The sequence below is a fragment of the Brugia malayi genome (genome assembly GCF_000002995.4).
Source record: "Brugia malayi strain FR3 genome assembly, contig: Bm_v4_Chr4_scaffold_001, whole genome shotgun sequence".
In the NCBI taxonomy this organism is placed as follows: Eukaryota; Metazoa; Nematoda; class Chromadorea; order Rhabditida; family Onchocercidae; genus Brugia; species Brugia malayi.
In genome coordinates, this window is record NW_025062478.1 from 1,253,800 (window position 1) to 1,275,313 (window position 21,514).

The 21,514-nt window shown below is 24.4% G+C and overlaps 5 protein-coding genes and 1 non-coding gene across 7 annotated transcripts; 5 read left to right on the forward strand and 1 right to left on the reverse strand.

Moving 5' to 3' along the window:
* Window positions 1–578: 578 nt before the first annotated feature.
* On the forward strand, window positions 579–3,153 carry Bma-dnj-4.2 (Uncharacterized protein; the record flags this gene model as incomplete). Its single annotated transcript, XM_043081262.1, has 5 exons — window positions 579–758; window positions 1,547–1,756; window positions 2,223–2,317; window positions 2,666–2,755; window positions 3,003–3,153. The coding sequence occupies 5 exons, from the start codon at window positions 579–581 to the stop codon at window positions 3,151–3,153; spliced, it is 726 nt and encodes a 241-aa protein (XP_042937196.1).
* A 1,687-nt stretch (window positions 3,154–4,840) lies between these two features.
* Window positions 4,841–6,661, forward strand: Bma-dnj-4.1 (DnaJ domain containing protein; the record flags this gene model as incomplete). Its single annotated transcript, XM_001902199.1, has 5 exons — window positions 4,841–5,008; window positions 5,429–5,692; window positions 5,993–6,150; window positions 6,412–6,519; window positions 6,622–6,661. 5 exons carry the CDS (start codon window positions 4,841–4,843, stop codon window positions 6,659–6,661), a joined length of 738 nt encoding a protein of 245 aa, XP_001902234.1.
* A 323-nt stretch (window positions 6,662–6,984) lies between these two features.
* Bm452 (Uncharacterized protein) lies at window positions 6,985–7,673 on the reverse strand (the record flags this gene model as incomplete). The annotated part of the gene is made up of 2 exons (XM_043081263.1): window positions 6,985–7,009; window positions 7,579–7,673. The coding sequence occupies 2 exons, from the start codon at window positions 7,671–7,673 to the stop codon at window positions 6,985–6,987; spliced, it is 120 nt and encodes a 39-aa protein (XP_042937197.1).
* A 571-nt stretch (window positions 7,674–8,244) lies between these two features.
* Bma-uba-2 (ThiF family protein, putative) lies at window positions 8,245–12,242 on the forward strand (the record flags this gene model as incomplete). Of its 2 annotated transcripts, none has more annotated exons than XM_043081264.1 (13): window positions 8,245–8,370; window positions 8,487–8,641; window positions 8,764–8,828; window positions 8,968–9,050; window positions 9,182–9,321; window positions 9,502–9,742; window positions 9,934–10,033; window positions 10,243–10,373; window positions 10,543–10,636; window positions 10,840–10,922; window positions 11,192–11,441; window positions 11,769–11,936; window positions 12,133–12,242. In XM_043081264.1, the coding sequence occupies 13 exons, from the start codon at window positions 8,245–8,247 to the stop codon at window positions 12,240–12,242; spliced, it is 1,746 nt and encodes a 581-aa protein (XP_042937198.1). The 2 variants fall into 2 exon arrangements, with proteins under 2 accessions (XP_042937198.1, XP_001902233.2); XM_001902198.2 differs by having other exon boundaries at window positions 10,840–10,919.
* A 4,497-nt stretch (window positions 12,243–16,739) lies between these two features.
* On the forward strand, window positions 16,740–21,114 carry Bm8294 (Uncharacterized protein; the record flags this gene model as incomplete). Its single annotated transcript, XM_043081265.1, has 8 exons — window positions 16,740–16,913; window positions 17,430–17,619; window positions 18,098–18,313; window positions 18,896–19,085; window positions 19,715–19,868; window positions 20,089–20,190; window positions 20,456–20,608; window positions 21,031–21,114. 8 exons carry the CDS (start codon window positions 16,740–16,742, stop codon window positions 21,112–21,114), a joined length of 1,263 nt encoding a protein of 420 aa, XP_042937199.1.
* On the forward strand, window positions 18,477–18,517 carry Bm16584. Its single transcript, XR_006228069.1, has one exon. It is a non-coding gene; the product is annotated as a small nucleolar RNA Bm16584 (small nucleolar RNA).
* Window positions 21,115–21,514: the final 400 nt, after the last annotated feature.

Genomic DNA, 21,514 nt, shown 5'->3' on the forward strand with positions numbered 1-21,514 from the left:
CGTCAAAGCAATGAGAAAATGAGAAATATTTATCTCATCTTGCTGAATATCCAAAGAAGAAAATTAAAATACAATTCCTACTATCATCTGTTTAAGAACCAAAATTAGAATTAAATTTTTTTATTTTTTCTCATAGTTAATCTTTATAAATTTCAAAAAAGCAAAATAACAATTAATTAATGTGCTACAAAGATTAATTATGCAATAAAATCTGATCAATCATAAAATAATTATAATTTATTGAAATTTTAGATAAAATTTTTACAACCTATTATTACAAATTTTTTTTTCCTAATTTTCATTCTTTATTTGTCAGTGTGTAATCGATATTCCTAATTTTATTTTTTTTTTTTACAATGATTTTATCAATTCTTTTTCCTTTCTTTTTTTTTTTGTATTTTTTATATTCTTCCTTGTCTTCCCCTCCCCTCTCTTTTTTTTTCTTTTTATAAAAATTTAATCTTATTTACTTCATTATTATATGAAATGTTTAATTACAGGTTAAAATTATTATTTAATTTATTTCTGCTAACAATTATATTAACTAACAAATTTAAGTAATTTTTCTACAAATGTGTATGCCACGTCTCGATGGTGTCATAAGACCATCAGTTCGACGACCATTGTATTATTCCTCATTTCATTTACTTTGTACACATCAAAATATTTCTGGAAAAAATTATTACGATATTTTGGGAGTGAAACGTGATGCTTCAATTGCTGAAATTAAAAGTGCTTTTTACAAATTATCAAAAAAGGTTTGATTATTTTAATTTTATTACAAATTTTTTGTAAAATTTTTTGAATATAGAATAATAAATTAATATGAACATAACTACATATATTATTATTCTTTATTATTATTTATTAATTTGAGAATTATCTAACAATGCAATCTTAAAAACGAGATTTTTTTTGTTCGTTAAGCCATTGTAGATTAAAAAAATAAAAATGATGAAAAAATAAATATGTGGAATGAATCAGTCAATTTTCGTACAGTGTTTAATTTTACAGATAATTATGAATTAATCATTAAATTAATTAGGAGTAGTAATAATAAGTATAAAAACAAAATTGGGAAAAAATTAGCATGTTTTATAAAAATGAATAAAATATGAAGGCTTCCAGTTTACAAAACGCTTAAATTTTTTTTGACAGCCTATTATTATTCACTCCTTCAACTTTTTCTTATACTTAGAAATGATTTGCTTCTTAGTTAATTATTAAAAGCAAGGTAGTAGAATGCAAAATGAGCAAGATTTGATCAAGTATAATTATCTTAAAGTCAAGATAGAATTTGTTGTTGGATTTGATCAAGTATAATTATCACGGATTTATTCATAATTATGTTAAAATCACGACTTAAACGAAGTAATAACTGTTATCTTAATATTTCAGAAAGTTACTCAGTTATTTTCTTTATATCATTTGCCATTACAATAAAATATTTTGCTGTTAGTGAGAAAAAAAAAAAAAAAAAAGCAATTTTCTTGATAAATTAATTTGGTCAATTTTATTTTTATTTATTCGTTTTTATTTTTTTCAGTATCATCCGGATGCTTTAAGGAAAACAAAAGATGTTAGCATAGATGCAACAATTTATTTGGAAATTAAAGATGCATATGAAGTACTGAAAGATAAGAAAAAACGACAAAATTATGATTCAGAACTTACCAAAACATTTAGTACACATCGAACATATGGGAAGTACAGCGATGGCAGTGGTCAAAATTTTAAAAAATACGATTCATCAAATGTAGGATAGTTTCTAATCCTAATTTCTTTTTTTTTTTTTTAAATATGAGATTTTAAACTTTAGATTTGATGATATATTCCAGATTTAATAATATGGAATAATTTAATAAAAGTAAAATGGAATTAGAAAAAAAGAAAGTATAAAACGATACTATATGTTGAGAAAAGAAAATCTTATAATATGCAAATGTTATTATAGAAATTATATTTTTGTTATGAAAAAAGATTTGTTATGGAAATATTTTTGCTATAAATCTTAATTTATAATAATATCTCCTAATATAATATCATCGATGTATCTTAGATGATGGATGTATTTTATAAAAAAAAATGATAAAAACTGAATTTAAGAATTTAGTGAAAATGATATTAAGAAATCGTAAATAATTTTATGGATGTGTTAGTTTACTGAACAAATATTTATTATTACTTTTCTCTAAATTGAGCTACATTTTAATTTTTTTCAGTTTTATGCGAGAACACCGCAGTATGATAATGACAAATGGTACGAATGGTATCGTAATCAGTATATGGATCAAATGGAAACACGTTGGATTCGAAAGTAATCTTTTTTTTTTTTTAACTTAAATATGTAATAACTTAAATAGGCTCTAGCAATTTCCTCACTTATTAAAAATGCCCCAAAGAAAATCAAATTCACTAATGATCTGAAGAATAAATATCAAAAGATTGATAGTAGATTCATTTTCAATAAATAATTATTAATTATTATTATTTATATGTTTATACTTATTTAAGCTATATTTTATTCCATATTTTATATCTGAGATGAATACTATTAGTAAAATTAAAAGTAATTTGGAAAAAAAAAATTTACGAATAATCTGCTGTAAAAATAAATGAGCTAAAACATTTTCAATTATTTGACAATGAGTTTAAAAAATTTCAGAAATACTGAAAACTATTGGATGAAAGCGATGTTGGCTTTTTTCGTGATATCTTTTATATTTTCGATGGTTATACGTATGCGAACTGAGCAGTAAATCCTTTCTGAATTTTCGATATCTTATATCATCACATCGGATTGAGACGATAGTTTTTCATTTTTCGAAAAAAGAGAGACAATTTTTGGAAGACTGTAACATTTTTACTAAATTCAGGTTGTACAAGATGATGTCTCATTTTTTTTCTTTGCAACTTTCTTACTTTAGAATCATTCTATGATTTATTTTACTGCGATTCAGGTGTTACATTTCAAATTTTTAGAAAAATTATTAAAATTCCAGACTTCGACGAAAAGAATGGATTGAATTTATGGTGCGAAAAAATAAAATATACGAAATGGAAATTAATGATTTAAAGCGACATCCAGAAGCAGTACTAAAATTCGAGAAAGAGAACGATATGACTGCAATGGAAGGAAAAGAAGAATTGTAAGATCGTAGAAATAGAAACTGATAAATTGATTGATCAGTCATTAGAATAATTTCATGTTCTGATTATTATTAGTCATATAAATCGTGTAAATATATGATTATATTTACTATTTTGTGCTGTGTGTTTTATCTGATCTAAGTTTAGAAATAATCTTATCGATTTGAAAAATGATCGCTTTACTTTCATTTTATTGAAATGTGTTAGATCATCGAATCATATAGACTATTCTTTCAGTTTCCTAAAAGTTCATTTATTGTTGATCAAAAAATCAAATTATAAGATCAAATACTCAAAAGCAAATTTCATCAAATTGTTTATTTCTCTACCATTCTAAATATTCCTTTTTTTTTTTTTATTATAATACGATGGTATTAGTTTAATTAACGAGATATTATTAGTGTGCTTTTCATGAAATTTGTCGAAAAAGTTACTAATAATCTAAGTAAATAAGTTTAACTAACTTGAATCTGTTTATTGATATTTTAGTCACTGTAGTTCAGTAATTGAATTAAATTTGTTTTAATATGTTGATGGTAAGTCAAATAGATTTAGCAAAAATATTATGATAATGTCGAAAGTTTAACTCAATTTTATAAGTGTAATTTATAATTTCTACATTATTCTATTTTCCAAATTTCAATAGTTCTTAAAAAAAAATAAATTAATGCTTCAAGTTATGGAAAGTTTTTGTGGAAATTATTTATATGAATAATGTCAGTTATTTTAAGATGAAGCAAATGAAACAATCAAAAATTAAATGACTTTCAAAAATATATCAAATGGAACAGAAATCTTCTCTAATTTTAAAATTTTATTAATTAGGACTTTTCGTCTGTTTCTTTCTTTCTTTTTTTCCTTGTAACATCAAACAATTCTATTATTTTTCTTATTTACATTTCATTTATTAATCCATTGTTTTGTAATATTTATAGCTATATAGGTATTTTATTTGCCTTTTTTATTATAGTGATAATTTTTTTTATTAATTTGATGTATTTTCGGGTTAATTTTATTTAATCTACCTTTTTCATAGAATTTATTTTATATGCATTCTACCTTATCTTACTATTGATTAATTAATTCTAAATTATGTTTGTGTTATTAAATCACAACAAACATATATTTTGTGTTTTACTACATCATATTTTGTTATAATTTCAGTTTCAAAATGATAAAATTTTACAAATGCTTTATTCTTTTCATTACTCATTCAATGATTTAAAAAATTCACTTTTATAATCTCTCTACATTCTCTTTTTTTTCTTTACTTTTAATTATTTCTGCTGAGTGTATTTAAATATTCCATACAAATTCTAATGTTTCATGTTCATATTTCAATTGAAATTCATTTTGCGAGTTTTAAAATAGTTTGATTTGAAAGCATGGCAAAAATTAGCGAAGTCTAACTTTACTTTTGCATATTTCTAATGAAAGTATCGTTTTAATTGTCATACTGTAATAAATTAATTAGGCTTATGAATAATTATAAAGTTAATTCTGCTTTTTTTTTTTATTTTTGAAAAGATTTATAATCATAATTTATATGTATTTCAGGATTTTGAAATGTCTAATAATGGATAACGTTTGATTTCTTGTTTTTGTTTTCTTAAATTTCATATAAATATCAAAAAGAAAGAAAAAGGAGAATTAGAATAATAAATTAATGAACTGATGGGATGAATTCACAATGTTTTTTGGTTATCGATTAATCCTAGTGAAACGAATCTTTTATTCATCTAATCGATTCATACGACAAGCAATTGATTATCAAAAAAATTATTATGATATTTTGGGAATTAGCCATAATGCAACACAACAAGAAATCAAGAATGCCTTCTATATGTTATCCAAAAAAGTTAGAAATAATTGCAATTAATTTGAAATAAATTATCTATATTTTAAAATAAATTGAGACAAAATTTTTATGATAATTAATTAAATCAACAATTTCAAATTTAGTATTATAATATTAATGTATGAGTAATATTAGTTAACAAATATGAGTTAAAAAGAAAAATTATTAAAATAATTCTTATTTTATAATTATTTCTTAATTTTTACATATAACTTAATCCTTATTTATTTTTAAAAATAATTCTTATTTATAACCTATTTTTTTACAATCATTTCCTTTAATGCTATGATCTGATCATTAACAGATTACTATAATTTACGAATTATACTTGATAATTTCATTCCTATATGGTAAGTTCTATAAATTGTGGAGATTAAAATAAATTTTCATGTAAAAAAAAGTAATTATTTCTATTTTCAGTATCATCCAGATATCACTGGGAGTACTGCTGAGAGTACCCTTACAAAACGATTTATTGCAATTAAAGAAGCATATGATGTGTTGAAAGATGTGAGTAGCCGGAATGAATATGATGCGTATCGAGCACAAACAAGTTCCAATTACGGTAAACAAACATATAATAGACAAAATACTGGATATACTGCTACCTGGAGAAGTAATCGTTATGCAGGTAGCAATCAGTATCGTAATAATTGGCGATTTGATGATGCTCACTTGAAAAAGGTTAAAATTTCATTTTAGCATTTTGAATTTAGATATCATTATTATAATTGTTGATATTACTACAATAATATCAAAAGTATCGCAGATATCATTTTTGTTAAGAGAAAGAGGAAGGAAAAAAATTAAAAGAAAAAGACGACTACTAGGATTTTTAAAAAAGATTAAAAGAAGATTTTTAGATGATATAAATTGGTTAGTTATTTTCAGTGTATATTCTGGTAACGGCGAATAATTTTTCTCTTATTTTCCTAGACTTTTAATTTAGGTTTTTTTTTTTTTTTTTTACCTCTTTTTTTTTAGGTTTTTGAGGAGTTACAACGTCGTGCGGAAGAATATGAAAAAGCTCAAAAAGAGCGCGATGACCGGTTCTGGGAAAGATTTTATCAGGCTGAACGAGAACAATATAAGCGGCGTCAAGAAATGCCACCGAGACCTAGTGTTAAACTTGCAATTGACAGGTGTCATTACTTATAATTTTACCTATATGATACAATCACTGACCTATTGTGGACAATAACAGATTCTCTCCAATGTATGAATGAAAAAAAAAATTTTTTTTTGGACTCGATATATTGTGAAGTTTTCTGAGGACAAATGCATGCTTGACAAATTATCATATCAAACGAGTAGTTTTGAAAGTTTTGATAATGCTTTGAAGAATTTCTAAAACGAATAAACGTTTTCCTTACTTTATGTCCCAATTAAAATTCTTCTTTTAGTTGGCTCAATGGATCATTACTTCCATATTTACCTTATTTAAGTGCTATTCTAATTGTTTATATGATTGGATTCTTCGTTCTTTCACTACATAGTATTATTTCGGGCAGGTAAGCCGCTTTTTCTAATTTGATAAACTTGAATCTTTTAAATTTCGAACTTTTCATTGTAAAGAAACAAGATTTAGAACCTACAGTTATTATGTTTTTAAGGGAAGCAACCGATATTGTGAATGAGGACGACCATCCATAAGCAAAACTTAATGAAGAGAAAATTGAATACGATCAGTCGTACTAGTGTTTTGAGTAGGAAATAGTTTGCATCTTTCAAAAATTGTAAAATGCAAACTAAAAAAAAATTTATATAAATTTTGAATTTATTCTTAATATAATAAAACGCACAACGCTGTTACAGCCATATCATATTATATCAATAATAAGCACAGTTGTTGATAATTAGCTCATCTGTTTAGAAATTGTATTTTTTTTTTTCTCTTTGAGTTCCCGATCATAACAGCTTTCTTGATTGACTTCGTAATAAAATATTTTACTCTTTTGATATTTGGTCGCAACATATTATTTCAGATGTTTGATTGTATTTCTGGAAGAAAAAAAAAAGACATTCAAAGAAAAGTCAATTTGTACTTTTTAAAATCCAAACATTCTGTTTATGTTATGTGTTTTCATTTCGTTTTCACTATAACATTGTTGTAAACCAATAAATTCTAGTTCTGAAAACTTCAAATTAAGCACTTAGTTAGGAATATAATCAATTATTTTGTCTCAAAATTAGTCTTATCGGCTACTTTTCAATGACATGGGATTTCTTTTCAAATTGTAAATTTGAAACGAATTTAATTTCTTAAATTATTTGGGTAATAATATAAGAATCTTTAGAAATATCAAGGGACAGAGTCTCTTAAGTGAGTTCATATCTCATTTAACAGTAATTACAGTTACACTATTCGTCATTTAATCATTAAAAGAACATTTCAAAAAAAAAAAAGTCAACCGTTTTAATTTAATCAGCAAAAGTGAAACTACCTGATAACTGTCATTTCGGTAATTAAAATTAAATTTTTTGAAAAATAAAACTACCATAGATAATACTTGAAGTAGCTATTTTGATAATTTGAGTTATGATATTTCACATAAGTGGTTACCACATACTTGATGTGACGTTTGACATGGCGTCCATCCTCCACGTCCGCATACTTTACGTAGAGTCTCGTAATGGGTAATTCGTAGATATGGGACTGCGTCATTCTACGTCCGTTCAGAGATGAATTTTTGTGCTACTTTATTTAGAAGTGAGTCTCATAACGATTGCAAATTAATTATGTATGGCGGGCTAGCTTCTGTTGCGGCAGGTGGGAGGGGCGGTCGTTGCGGTAAGGCGGAGCAGTTGCGGGAAGGTAACCGGAAGGGTTTGTTGGGATGGATGCGGAATAAAACTGTCAAGATTTTAGATAGGAACAGAGATGGGGTAGGAAAATTTTAGTGGATTTTTTGAAGTCTTCTATAAAAAGAAAAAGTATGAAGCAATTTTGCATTAAATGGGAGATTGGATGTAATTCCATTTTGTTTACTCCTTTTATTATATGTATTCCGTTGCCGAAATCAGTTATCAATTATGGCAATGTTAGATTTGATATTTTAATGAATATTTGATACTAATTTGATCATTAAGTTAGCATCAATTGATTTAATAATTGATTAGTTAGATGCTGTTTGTAGTTAGTGTTTGCTTTTATAATAATTATTTTGTATTAATTTAGGGTGTTTTTGATGTGGTTATCGATTAATATATGTCAACATTTTTGCAGGCTTAATATAATGACTTGGCAAAACGAGCAATTCTTGGAAGTTTTACAGTGTCCTGTGTTGGTTGTTGGCGTTGGTGGTATTGGTTGCGAATTGCTGAAAAATTTAGCCTTAACCGGCTTTTCTAACATCGAAATTGTAAACTTTTGCATTTCTCATATGTTAATCGATTACTCAGATTTTTGCACGTGAACATTATATTTTTTAATCAATCTTCTTGAATACTTCTGTATAATTATTATTGTCATTTTCAGATAGATTTGGATACAATTGATGTAAGTAATTTGAATCGACAATTCTTATTTCGTCGTGAGCATGTTGGTAAATCAAAGGCAATTATTGCTGCAGAAGCAATTCGATCAATTGCTCCTAACGTAGAAATTGTATGCTATCATGATTCGGTGTTAAAGTATGTTAATCATTTTTAAAGAGTATTCCTTAAATATAATTGAGTAGTCTAGATAATATCCTGTAATTTGGACGAATTTGTATTGTTTGCGAAGCGGAAATCCGTGTAATACTTTATTTCAGGGAAGAGTATGGTATGGAATTTTTCCAGAAATTCGCTGTGGTTCTTAGTGCGCTAGATAACATAGGTAAAATTAATGCTCTGCGAAGTTTCTAAAACATCTAAAATTTGCAAAATGCACTGGAAATAATTTTTTTCTGGACGAATACATGAAAACTCTCAAATTTCTAGAACTTCTAAAACTTCTAAAAATTTCCCTATTTTAGCTGCACGAAACCATATCAATCGACTTTGCTTAGCAGCTCGAGTACCGTTAATTGAAAGTGGTTCTTCCGGTTATTTAGGACATGTAAGCTTACCGCGTTTTTTCCGCATGGGAATTGTTTTTATTCGATAACTTAATAATTTGATGTACATTGTCATTAGGTTTTATGTACATTTGATTAAAGTTTAATTTTTTTTTTTTTTTTTTAATTTCAGGTGCGTCCAATAATTCGTGATTACACCGAATGTTATGAATGTAATCCAAAAACAATACAAAAAACATATCCTGGATGTACGATTCGTAACACACCATCGGAGCACATTCACTGCACTGTTTGGGCAAAACATCTTTTTAAGTGCATACTTTTTTGTTTTTTAGCAGTTCTTAGTTATGTGGGAATTGTTTAAAACGACTTTTAATCCCAACTTTGCATTATTAAACGTTACTATTCAGTAATGAAGCGCATATGATTTAAAAAAAATGGCCCTAAATGAAATGGTAGCAAAATAATGCAGCATATTAACTTTATTTCCAGTCAACTTTTTGGTGAACCAGATGACGAAAATGAAGTGTCTCCGGATTTAACAGATGATGAGAATTTGCATAGCCCAATTATAAACAGTGATGAAGAAAACGGGAATTCAGCTCTTAGTACAGAGCAAAAAGATGACGGTAACTCATCTATGCATGGCGATAATGGCGGGCTATTGAACAGAATCAATACACGGAAATGGGCAGCTGAAAACGGTTACGACCCAAAAATTCTTTTCAGAAAGGTTCGTTTTCCAATAAATTTTCTTGTGAGTTTATGTGTATGTTAGTGTAGTAAATTTTATATAAAATGGGACTTATTTGGTATTCAAACAAGAAATATGTAAATTTATTTCCGTCTCTTTGTAGTAATTACGAAGCTTCTAAAATCGGAAAAGTTTTCATTATGTATATTTCTTTTAAAGTCACATTTCAGTTCTTTCACAATGACATCAATTATCTTTTGAGTATGAAGAATTTGTGGAAGCAAAGAAGGAAGCCATTTCCATTGGACTGGGATAATCTTCCGAATGAAAGTGAGTTTAATAGTAATACAAGCATCTTGCACCATTTCAAGATAATTTGTTATTCATGGTAATTCCAAAACGCATAATCTTCAATGAATTTGAAGGAAGAAAAATCCAGAAAATTGAATATAGTTAAAAGGAAACTGGAAAAGATTACTGAGAAGTGTCATAGACTACTATTTAATGATTTAGAAATGTTATAATAGATGTATATTTAGATGCAAGTTCAAGCAACAGCGAGCCAAATGCGGAACTTTGGACAGTTTTGCAGTGTAGGGACGAATTTGAAAGAGCCTTGTCTGCATTGAGTGAACGTGTTAAAGATGGATCAGTGCTATCGTGGGATAAGGTTTCCTTCATTTTTCCTTTCATTAAATTTTAGTGTAATGTATAGATTTTTTTTTGCATTAATAAGCCAATTTTGTTTTGTTACTTGTCTTATTCCAGATTAGTTCTAGTTGTTTTAAAAAAGTGGAAAATTAGGGTTAAAATTTGATTTACAATTATCTTCTCTTCAGGATGATGAACCAGCAATGCGTTTTGTAGCAGCATGTGCTAATCTTCGTGCTCATGTCTTTAGCATCCCTCTCAAAACACTTTTTGATATAAAATGTGAGTTTATTAGAATAATTTTAGCAATACTTTGATTTTGAATTTCTAGATAAACCTTTTTAATTTATTTGCTAGCTTATTGATTCATTGAGCTAAGAAGTAGTGAGTATCTCTGCATTTAGTCCAAAAAAAAAATTGGGTACTTGCTTGCCTATTTTGAAAAGGAAATTTTTTTCTCAGAATTAAATAATTTTATTTTGCAGCGATGGCGGGCAATATTATACCAGCTATTGCTACTACAAATGCTATAGTGGCCGGATTGATTGTTGCTGAAGCACTGAAAGTTGTTTTCGGTGCAAAGGACAAATTACGAAATGCTAGTTTTCATCTACTATAACTTTCTTTGATTTTTTGCTGCATTTTGACATATCATTTTATTAATTTATTTATCCATTTTGAAATTTGCTTATTGCTACATCATTTAATAGTTTTGCTGTGGAAGCATATTCTGTACAAGCAAAAAATTGGAGCATTTGAAAATAATAAATTACCAATGTCAAGATTTGCATTTGTGAAACTAGGGCTTTTATCTGACCTTAATAAGAATTTTTTTAGGTTTTCATAAAACCGAAACCAAATCCACGTGGGAAAATTTTAATTGAGGAAATGCCCAGTAAGCCTAATCAACAATGTTACGTTTGTTCTGAACGACGAGAAATAACGTTAAGACTAAATATTAAGCTGACAACTGTTTTTTCATTGGAAAACAAGTTTCTAAAGGGAATTTTGCATATGGTCGCACCTGATGTTATGATTCCTCTAACTGGGAATATCATTATTTCGAGTGAAGCGGGTGAAACCACAGGTAAGCAAAGCAAGTTTCTAAAGGAAATTTTGTATAATAGCAGCTTTTTTTTTTCAATCACTATCAAGAATCTGGAGTAATTCTGCAGCAGTATTGACACCTTTTTTAAAAATTATCTATTCGCAGATAAAAGTTAACATTTGCGTAAAGTTCCCATGAGATATCTCTTATCTGAAGAAATACTTGTGCTTATCAGTTGTCACTAAAGGCTTTTCGCCTTTTCACCTTAATCAAGTTCTGCTGTTAGAATGGTAGCCGCAACGATTTGTTTGAAAGCCTAGTTGCTTTGCATAAAGAATGTTTTCCTTTTCAAACTATTTTTTTTAGCTATTAGTGAGCGCATTTTGGAAAAAGTGGGTGTCATTCATGGTTGCATCTTGGAGTGCGATGATTTTTTGCAAAGACTGGAACTTCGGATTCGTATTGAACATGCCAATGAACTGAAGGCCGATGAGTTTGTGATAGCTATGGATACTGGTGATGCTACAACAAACGGTTAGTTTGATTTGCATTTTGTTTAAATCTAGATGAAAGTTTATACTCATCATCTTTCATAACTTTCCAATAATTTGTTAATAAATATATGATTGATTTGATTTGCAGTTGTTTACTGCAGTGAAAGAGATGCGGAAATGTATGTGTCGGTGTTTCTTTTTTTTTTTTTTTTTTGTAAATGTATTTATTTTTATAGGACGAAAAGATGGAAATGACGAAAACAGGATGAAACGGTCATTATCCGAAACAACTGATGAGTGTTCACCAGCTAAAATTCGAAAAACTGATGGTGAAATTGTTTCATAGTATTGAGTTATATTTCTGAAAACTTTTATTTGGTTTTGTTACTTACCTTAACTTTTTTGTTTTTTGGGATCATCTTGCCTTACATTTTGAAGCAAAATCTGCTTTTTGAACACCGATACACAAATAGTGATAGAAAAAAGTGTAAAACTCTCTTCGCTGTATTGCCGTTTACTCAGTGAAATTTTTTGATAAGCTGGAGAATCAGTGCATTCTTTTATTTTTGTTTTTATTCTTGTTCTTATTTTGTTTTTTTTTTTTTTTTTTAAAGTATATGTTGGAATATCTGTACGCAATAAACTATATGAATAAATTAGTTATGCATTTATACATTAAAGTTAAGGCTTCGGTAAGAATTATGGTCTCATAATAAGGAAAGAAAAGTAAATTTTCTGTTTATCCTTTTATCACCTTATTTTACACCTACATTTTTTTTTAATTTGGTTTATCATTCCTACAAATCTTAAAATTTTTTTCAAGTTTCAATAATCTTTCCTTTCCTGGATTACTTCCTGATTTTCAGATCTTAACTGCTGCAGATGCATTTATAACTACTCCAATACTAATGTAAAAAGAGTTTGTAATAACTATGAAATATGAAATCATTTCCGAATATTTCATAATGAATTAACTTTAGTATCTCTAAACAATTTTGCTTCTTTGCATTTTTACTCCAACAATTGTTTTTTATATGATATTTTAACTTATTAATGATCAGAAGAGTGCTGGAATGGATAAATAATCGAAATTATTTTTGCATTATCATTTCTCGCCATCATTATCACTGCTTTGCATATTATATACGTTATCAAAAAATATATTGGTTTTATAATTTCTAATCGCTTTGTTTTTGTATATTTTACAATTGTTTCAGAAAAAGCAGAGAAATATATACATGTGGAAGAAATTGAAACTAAAACTGTTATGCACTTATTAAATTGATAATAATTTGATCAAATTATATCATTAATAATTGTCAATTGCTCTGGTGACAAAAGAATCAAGAGCAGAGAGATCAAGTGTCACAGCACAACAACAACGATTAGTTGAATTAAAAGAAAAAATAGTGCGAAAAGAAAAAAGTCATAAATGAAAAGTCATAATTTATAGAGGAATAAATAATTTTCAGAGTAATTATTAGACTCTTTTTTTTGTTTTTTGAGAATTATAAAACAACAAATTACAAATATATCTCATTAAATGAAATATAAATTGGTTAACTTAATTAATTAAATAAAAGACAAATTGATAGAATTAACTAAATTTTATTTATTTATTGGAAAATTGTCTTTCTTTCAAATTCATTTTTTATTTCATTTTTGCTTTTCTCATTTGCATGTTACCAACTAATTTTATCAGATAAAATTGTATATTTGCAAAAAAAAAAAAAAATCATTTTTTCATTAAATTTTTGTTGGAAACCTTTTTTTTTTCTTCTATCTCTTTTGTTTCCAATTTTTTATCATTCATTTTTGCTAATTTTTCAAATTCTTTTTTTTTTTTTTTTCATTGATTTATGCAATATTTTTGTTAATTCGTTCATCAGATTCACATTAAATTTAATAGTTCCCTCTGTTTCATTAATTTTCTCTCTCCTTTTTTTATTTCATCAATTATTTTCTTATCATTTATCATTTGTGTCCTTTTCACCACCGTAGTGTTCGCTAACAGATTTTATCTTAACTTTAGCATTTACTCTTTTAGATTTATTTACTTCCTCTCTCTCTAAAATTTCAATTTCTTTTTAAATTTTTATAAGTTTTTTTCTTTTTTTTATAACAATTATCATTTTATATTATTTTTAATCTTCAAAATTTATTAATTTGTTTAATTTTACTAATTATGGTATAGGTTTGGAATTTAATTATTTTTTTGCGAGTTATCTAATTGAATTAATTGAGCAAATAATTGTTTATTTTCCATTGTATTTTTAAAAGTAAAGCAAAAAAAAAAATAAACAGAACTTGCGTTTTCCTAATTTTTATACAATTATGAATAATTTTAGTAAATAAAATGAATGAATTTATGAGCATAGTGATAATCAAATTTTGGCTAAATATATTTGTTGTAAATAATTTTATTTTAATTATATCAATTATAATTGATCCGATAATCTTATTATAATTATATAATCCGACTTAATCATAATTTCAATGATGCAAAATGAAAGGAAATTACTGTACTGTTTCAATATATTTTACTAATTAATTATTATTACTATTAATAAATGCTTCATCGAATATTATTTATAAATTTCTCCGTATATTGTACAAATTTATTTTTCTGAATAATTGAAATAAATTATCATTTTGCAAATTGAATTCTTATCTCGAAAAATTTATTCACATTACATAGCCATACATAAGCTATTATTACATAATAAATATAGAAATAATAAAAATTTTTAATAGCTTTTAATTTCATTTTAACTTACCAATCAGTGTTAAAAGTTATAAAATGCTCCATCAAATATTTCTCATTATTTTTAGAACACAATTTTTATTTTATATAATCATTATAAATTTAATTCATTTAACAGTTCAATTTAAGTGTCGATCAAATATTCATGTAAATATTATATATTTCGTTATCAATTACTGGTTATGATTATTGATTATGATCATCAGTTACTGATTATGACTATTGATTATGATTATCACTTGTTGATTATGATTATCGGTTATTGATTGAGATTATTGATTATGATCATTAGTTACTGATCATTGATTATGATTATCAGTACTAATATAGTTATACAATTAACAATATCCATTCAAAGAAGCAATTAATTTAAAATATTACTTTAGTAGTTTTTTATGTTTTAATACAATTACTCTGCGACTTATTAGCATAATAGCAATATGAATATGAATGATAGCAAATTTCATAAAACAAGCTAAAAAATAATTTAAAATTGTTTAATAAATTTGAATTTAAATTTTAGCAAAGCAAAATAGGTCATTCTAGGACGATATTTAATTGTATCTAATTAATTTGTAAAATTATTCAAAAAAAAAAATGAATATTGCATTTCATGCATATTTCTTTCTTTAAAAGCCCTTCTTGATACTAAAATGAAAATTTTGAAATGCTATTAATTTCTTTTTTTTTTTTTTTTTATTGATAAAATTGCTTTTTATAAGTTCACAGCTAAATTAAAATTTGTAAATAAAATCGAATTAACATATGTAATAGTTACTGCTCCTAGAAATGCAAATATTCCAAAATAATTCAAATTTATTCATTAATTTTTTTTTCTCTAACTAATTCAAATTTATTTATCGAAATTCAAATTTAATTTAATATCTATGAAATTCAAAAACTAATTCAAATTTATTTACATTTTTTTTTCCCTTTTTCATTATTTATCCTAGTAAAACTGGACAAGTTAATTAATTTGTCTGTTTTATAATTGCTTGAAACACCTGCCCGCTCATTTCAATAGCATTTTTATTAACTGAAAGCTTTTCATTTTCTTTTTCTTTTTTTTTTTTTTTTTTTTTTTTTTAAAAAAAATTCAATTATATTTAAAAAATAAAAATTTCCTTTTTTTCCATCCAATCATTCTATTTGTTATTCATTTTCACTATTATCAAAATTTTTGCTGAGAAATTCAAATAAAAAAAAAAAAACGAAAGATTGAACTAAAATTATGAGAATTAAAAAGAAAAAAAAGTGAATAAATATTAAAAGCTGAGTGAAAAAAAGATTGGTTAGCAACCAAATTATTGCTATGAAATAAATAAATTAGGAAGAAAGAGAAGTAAAGTGAAAGAAAGTAAGTTAAATTTTAAGATTGAATAAAATTATAAAGTTAGTTTTCATTTTTTTTTTTTTTTAATAAAAAGTGCAAAATATATAAGGTGTAAAATATGATTAGAAAGAAAAGATTTATAATTAAATTTCCTAAAAAATTTTCCTTTCTAACAAAAAAATTTCTTCACAATTCAAAAACGAAAATATGTTTTCCTTTTTTTTTCTTTCAGACATATAAAATATCATTTAATAAATGCTAATAGCTTAATATTAATTATTATTACTTATTAATTAAATAATTATTAATTATTATTAGTAATCATTATTATCTGTTTTCATTGGAATAAATTAATGTTTCTTTTATTTTGTGCATATTTCTTTCAATGATTGTCTAATTTTGTTTTATTTTTGTTTTACATAGGAAATATTTTTATGTAAAGAATTGAATATTTAATATAACTCTTAATCAAAATGAAAAAGTAATAATTATAATTATAAATTAACCAATTCTATTTATATTAATTTGAATATTTTCTTTTGTTTTCCCTTTTTTTTTTTTTTTTTTAATTACAAAAATTAAATTTTTGCAACAATGAAATGTTAAATTTAATCTTTTAATATAAAATTTGAATTAATTTAGAGAAGAAAACAAGAATTATCCAATTAATTAATTAATTATTATAAATATACTTTTTCGTCATAACTTTTATTAATAATTAAATTTAAAAATTTTATAATTAAAAAATGGGTAATCGTGAATCATCAACAAAAGAAGAAGACGGTAAGCCAAAAGAAAATGATCAACCACGTTTGTATCGACACGTTGACATTCACGGTGGCGGTGATTTGATATCATTTATGTGGTTAGCAAAGAATAGCAATGATTTTTCACAAATTAATGAATTAATTGATTCAAAGGTTTGATATATTTTTCATATATATAATTTCTTTTTTTTTTTTTTGATAGAATTTTGAAATTTAATTTTTAAACATATTTTATTAAAAATGAAATGAATGAAAGAATATTTTCAATTCAAAAGCATTTTAAATACAATAGCAAAAAAAAAAAAAAAAATTAAATTTGAAAAATTGTATTTTAAAAATCAATCAAATTATCAATTACAAATATGAGGAAGCATAATTCATTTTAATAAATTTAAATGATAAAATTATGTTATGATGACAAAAAAAAAGAAAAGAAAATCATTTCTGATATTAAATCATTTGGTAATTAAATAAATTTTAATCACATGCAAAAAGCTTTCACTAATTAAACAAATTTTCATTTCTTTACTAAAATTTTTGACAATTTTAATTGATATAAAATGTTTAAATTAATGGACTATTCAAAATTTTAAAAATTTTTGAATAAAAATTAATAAATTTTTTCAAACAAATAATCTTATAAGGAAATTAATTAATCAAATTTTTTAGATTAAAAATTTTATGTATAATTCGGGTAAAGGTAAAATGGTGGCTGTTTCTGAATTGGTCAAAATACGTAATAAAGAGCGTAATGCAATGCTAAGCGCATTAAAACGTAAAAAAGGAAAAGGTAAAAGTGGACCAAATATTTTAGATGATTTTAATCAAGAAGGTGAAAATCAAGGCGATTTAAAAAAAGGTTTTTTTTTTTTTAAAAAAATTTAATTTTATGCTAAGTAGTAAATATGTTTGTGTGTGTGAAAATTGCAATGAAATATTAATAAAAAGATAGAAAAATCACAAATGAAAAAAAATAAAAAATTAGAATATAGTAAATTTATATTACATATATATTAAGAAAAAAAAAAATTTATGCTAAATATATACAAATCAGATCTAAAAATTCGGTTATGAAAGAAAACAAACTGAAAAAATGAATTGGAAATGATAATTTTAAATTTCATAATCATATTTAGTAATAATTTATTTTGAATATTTATTATTATTATTATTATTATATTTTGAATGTATTATTAATGTATTATTACTATTATTATTATTGTTATTATTATTATTAATATTAATATTATTAATATTAATATTATTATTGTTATTAATATTATTATTATTATTATTATTATTCACTGACAGTTTAACCTATCGTTTTTATCTTATAGCATTAAAACTTCTGGAAGGTGGTGGACGACGTGGTGACATGGATTCAAAATATCGTGAAGTAGTTTGGAAATTAGATGAACGTGGTAATATGGGTGAGAATCTTGTTGGTTTATGTTTATTGCAAGGAACTGCAATACATAATCATTTGGCTCGTCATTTAATTAAATTATATCCAAAACTTGTCAATGATATTTTCATCAGTGAAAATTATTATGGTATGATATTGTATTGAATAAATTATTGTATAGCAATGATTATGATAAGATTGTTTAGTTTGATTAATTAAAGAAATATTTTTACAAATTACAATCATATCAACATCATAATTATCATAATCAATCATCATTATCATTATCATCATCATACATCATGATCATATCATCGTCATCAATCATCATCATCGTCATCAATCATCATCATCGTCAACCATCATTATCATCATCGTTATTATCATTATCATCATACATCATGATCACACAATCATCATCATCAACCATCATCATCATACATCATCATCAATCATCATCATTATCACCGTCATCATATAACAACAATATTTTAATCAAAAAATATTTTAATTAGAAGATACATAATGAAAAATAAAAACATACTGGAAATTATAAAGTTTCCAGAAGATGTAGGACGAGAAAATCAAGATAATTTAATTTAATAAATATTAAAGCAATAAATATTACAAAAATATTTGATATAGCAATAAAATATCATTTTCTACAAATATTTTTGTTAATTCATTTTTTTTTTTTTTGATTATTTATTAATAAATGAATGATTTCTAGGTTTATCACCATTACATCAAGCAATAATAAACGAAGACCCAGCAATGGTTAGTTTTTTGTTGCAACAAGGCGCAAATATCAATCAGCGCTGCTACGGTGCATCATTCTGTCCGGATGATCAGAAAAGTAGCCGAACTGATTCACTGGAACATGAATATGTGGAACTTAGCCTGAAAACATGTTATTCCGGGTTCGGTTTTATAATCATTTCACAAAAATATCAAGTTTTTCCCTTTCCCTCCCTACCTCTCTCTCTCTCTCTCTCTCTCTCTCTCTCTAACTAACTATCATATCATTATTAATAATTATTTGTAATTATATTGAAAAAAGGACAATAAATTGACAAAAAAAAATGAAACATAGAAAATAACAAAAAATCATCGTTCAAAATAAGTACAAAAAAAAAAAAAAAAAATAAATAAATAAATAAATAATTAAAGAAAAAAAAATTAACAACCTTAAACACAAAATAAACAAATATCATATCATATCATACCATATCATATCATATCATTATCAAAAATTATTGTATTTACAAATGCTACAAATCATTGTTCAATGTTTGTTAATATTTTATTTTCATTGCAATTCTTTTAATTAAATTTTTTACACAAATTTAAAATTTACCAAAGGATATAATTGCTGAATGACTTAAAAACGAATGAATTATTATTGCTTTTTTCTTGAATTCAATTACTATATTAAATTAAAAGTTATAAAATTTGGCATTAAAAAAATATTTTTTTTTGCTAAAAGGAAAAAAAAAAACAAATTAAAATGTTTATATTAATTAAAATAAAAAATATTTTACATATTAAGACGAATGTATTTTGGTGAATATCCATTATCATTTGCTGCTTGCATTAATCAGGTGGATTGTTTCCGATTATTAGTAGCAAAAAAAGCTGACCTGAATCAAAAGGATACAAACGGAAATACGGTTTTACATCTTGCTGTAATTCATGAACAACCAGTAAATTAATTTTGATTAATTTTATGTAAAAAAAAAATTATGATTGAAATTTGATCAATTATTACAAAAATTATTATAAATTTACATATATGTTTTTTCTACAAAAATCATTTTTTTTTTCTTGAATTTTTCAAAATTTCAAATTTTTGGTTAAAAATTTTAATTTATAAAATTTTTGCATTTTTTCTTTTCAATCATTGCTTTTTATTTTTGTTATCAGGAAATGATTAAATTATCATATGATATGGGTGCTAAATTACAAATAGTAAATAAGCAAAATCTAACACCGCTTACTTTGGCAGCACATTTGGGAAAGAAAGAGGTATGAATTATGATAAAAGGAAAGATTTGTAAGAAAAAAAAAATTGATAATAAATTTAAATTTTAAATTCTTCTTTAATTATTGTTTTATTTTCTCCAATATAATTATTTAACTATTAGTTAAATTACTTTTTAAACTAGGTGGAACAAAAGAAAAGTACTTATTTTACAATTTTGTTTATTAACATATTTGTTTACAAATTTTAAACTATTATTAGCACACTTTTAATTTAATTAAAATTTCTATTTAATTATTTAAATTTTAGATATTTGAATTAATTCTTAAATTAGAAGCAGATGTTGTCTGGATATACGGTAATGCAAGCAGTTATGCATATCCGTTAGCTCGTATTGATACAATAAGTCAGGAAACTGGCGAAATGAACGAAGATAGCGCTTTATCACTTACTGTTTACGGAGTAAATATGTTATTTGCTTAGTAATAGATTCTTATTTGCATAGCTATTTAGCATACAATAATGTAACAAATTTTTTCTAATTTAAAACATTCTGATGAAAAGTTATATGTTCCACTGAAATATATCAATTCATTAAATGCTAATTTTTTTGATATTATTTCAAAAAGTATTTTTATTTTTTGTAGTGATAAATTTTATTTACTAAACTAATAAGGTATAATTTTTTTTGTTTGTTTACCAGCCAATTATTTAGTTGTTGATTAATCAATTTAATTACATTTATGGTATGTTTATTTTTTTAAGCTAACTTTTAAGTGGTCAGAATTTCTGCCAAATAAGGAAAAAAAAAATATTTCAGTTTATAATTCAATATCTTCTTTCATTTATTTTTACAATGTACTTCAATTTAAATTAAATTTTAGGAAACAACAAAACATTTAGATCTTCTCGATGGTTTATTGGAGGAATTATTGGAAGCTAAATGGGAAGCATTTGGACGTCGATAGTAAGATTAAATTTTTAAAAATAAAATAGAAAAAAGTTTTCAAAATTATTTTTTTTTCTCAAAAAAAAAAATTTATTAATTTTTGTAATACTTTTAAATTAATAAGAAAAAAAAATTAATTAATTTTCGTAATATTCAGAAAATTAAGTTGAGATAAGCCGATACTATTTTATTTTTTTATAAATGAAAAAATAAAAAATTACATTTAATTAATATTTTTATAGCAAATTTTTTAATTATTTTATTCAAAAAATTAGAATTTTAAATTAAATTACCCATTTTTTATTGTAGTTTTAGTATGTTTTTTTTTATTTTATCAACTTTTTTTAAATTCAATTAGCAACAAAAAACGAATTAATTACTATAATTAATTAATAATTAATTATTAAAAAAAAATGATC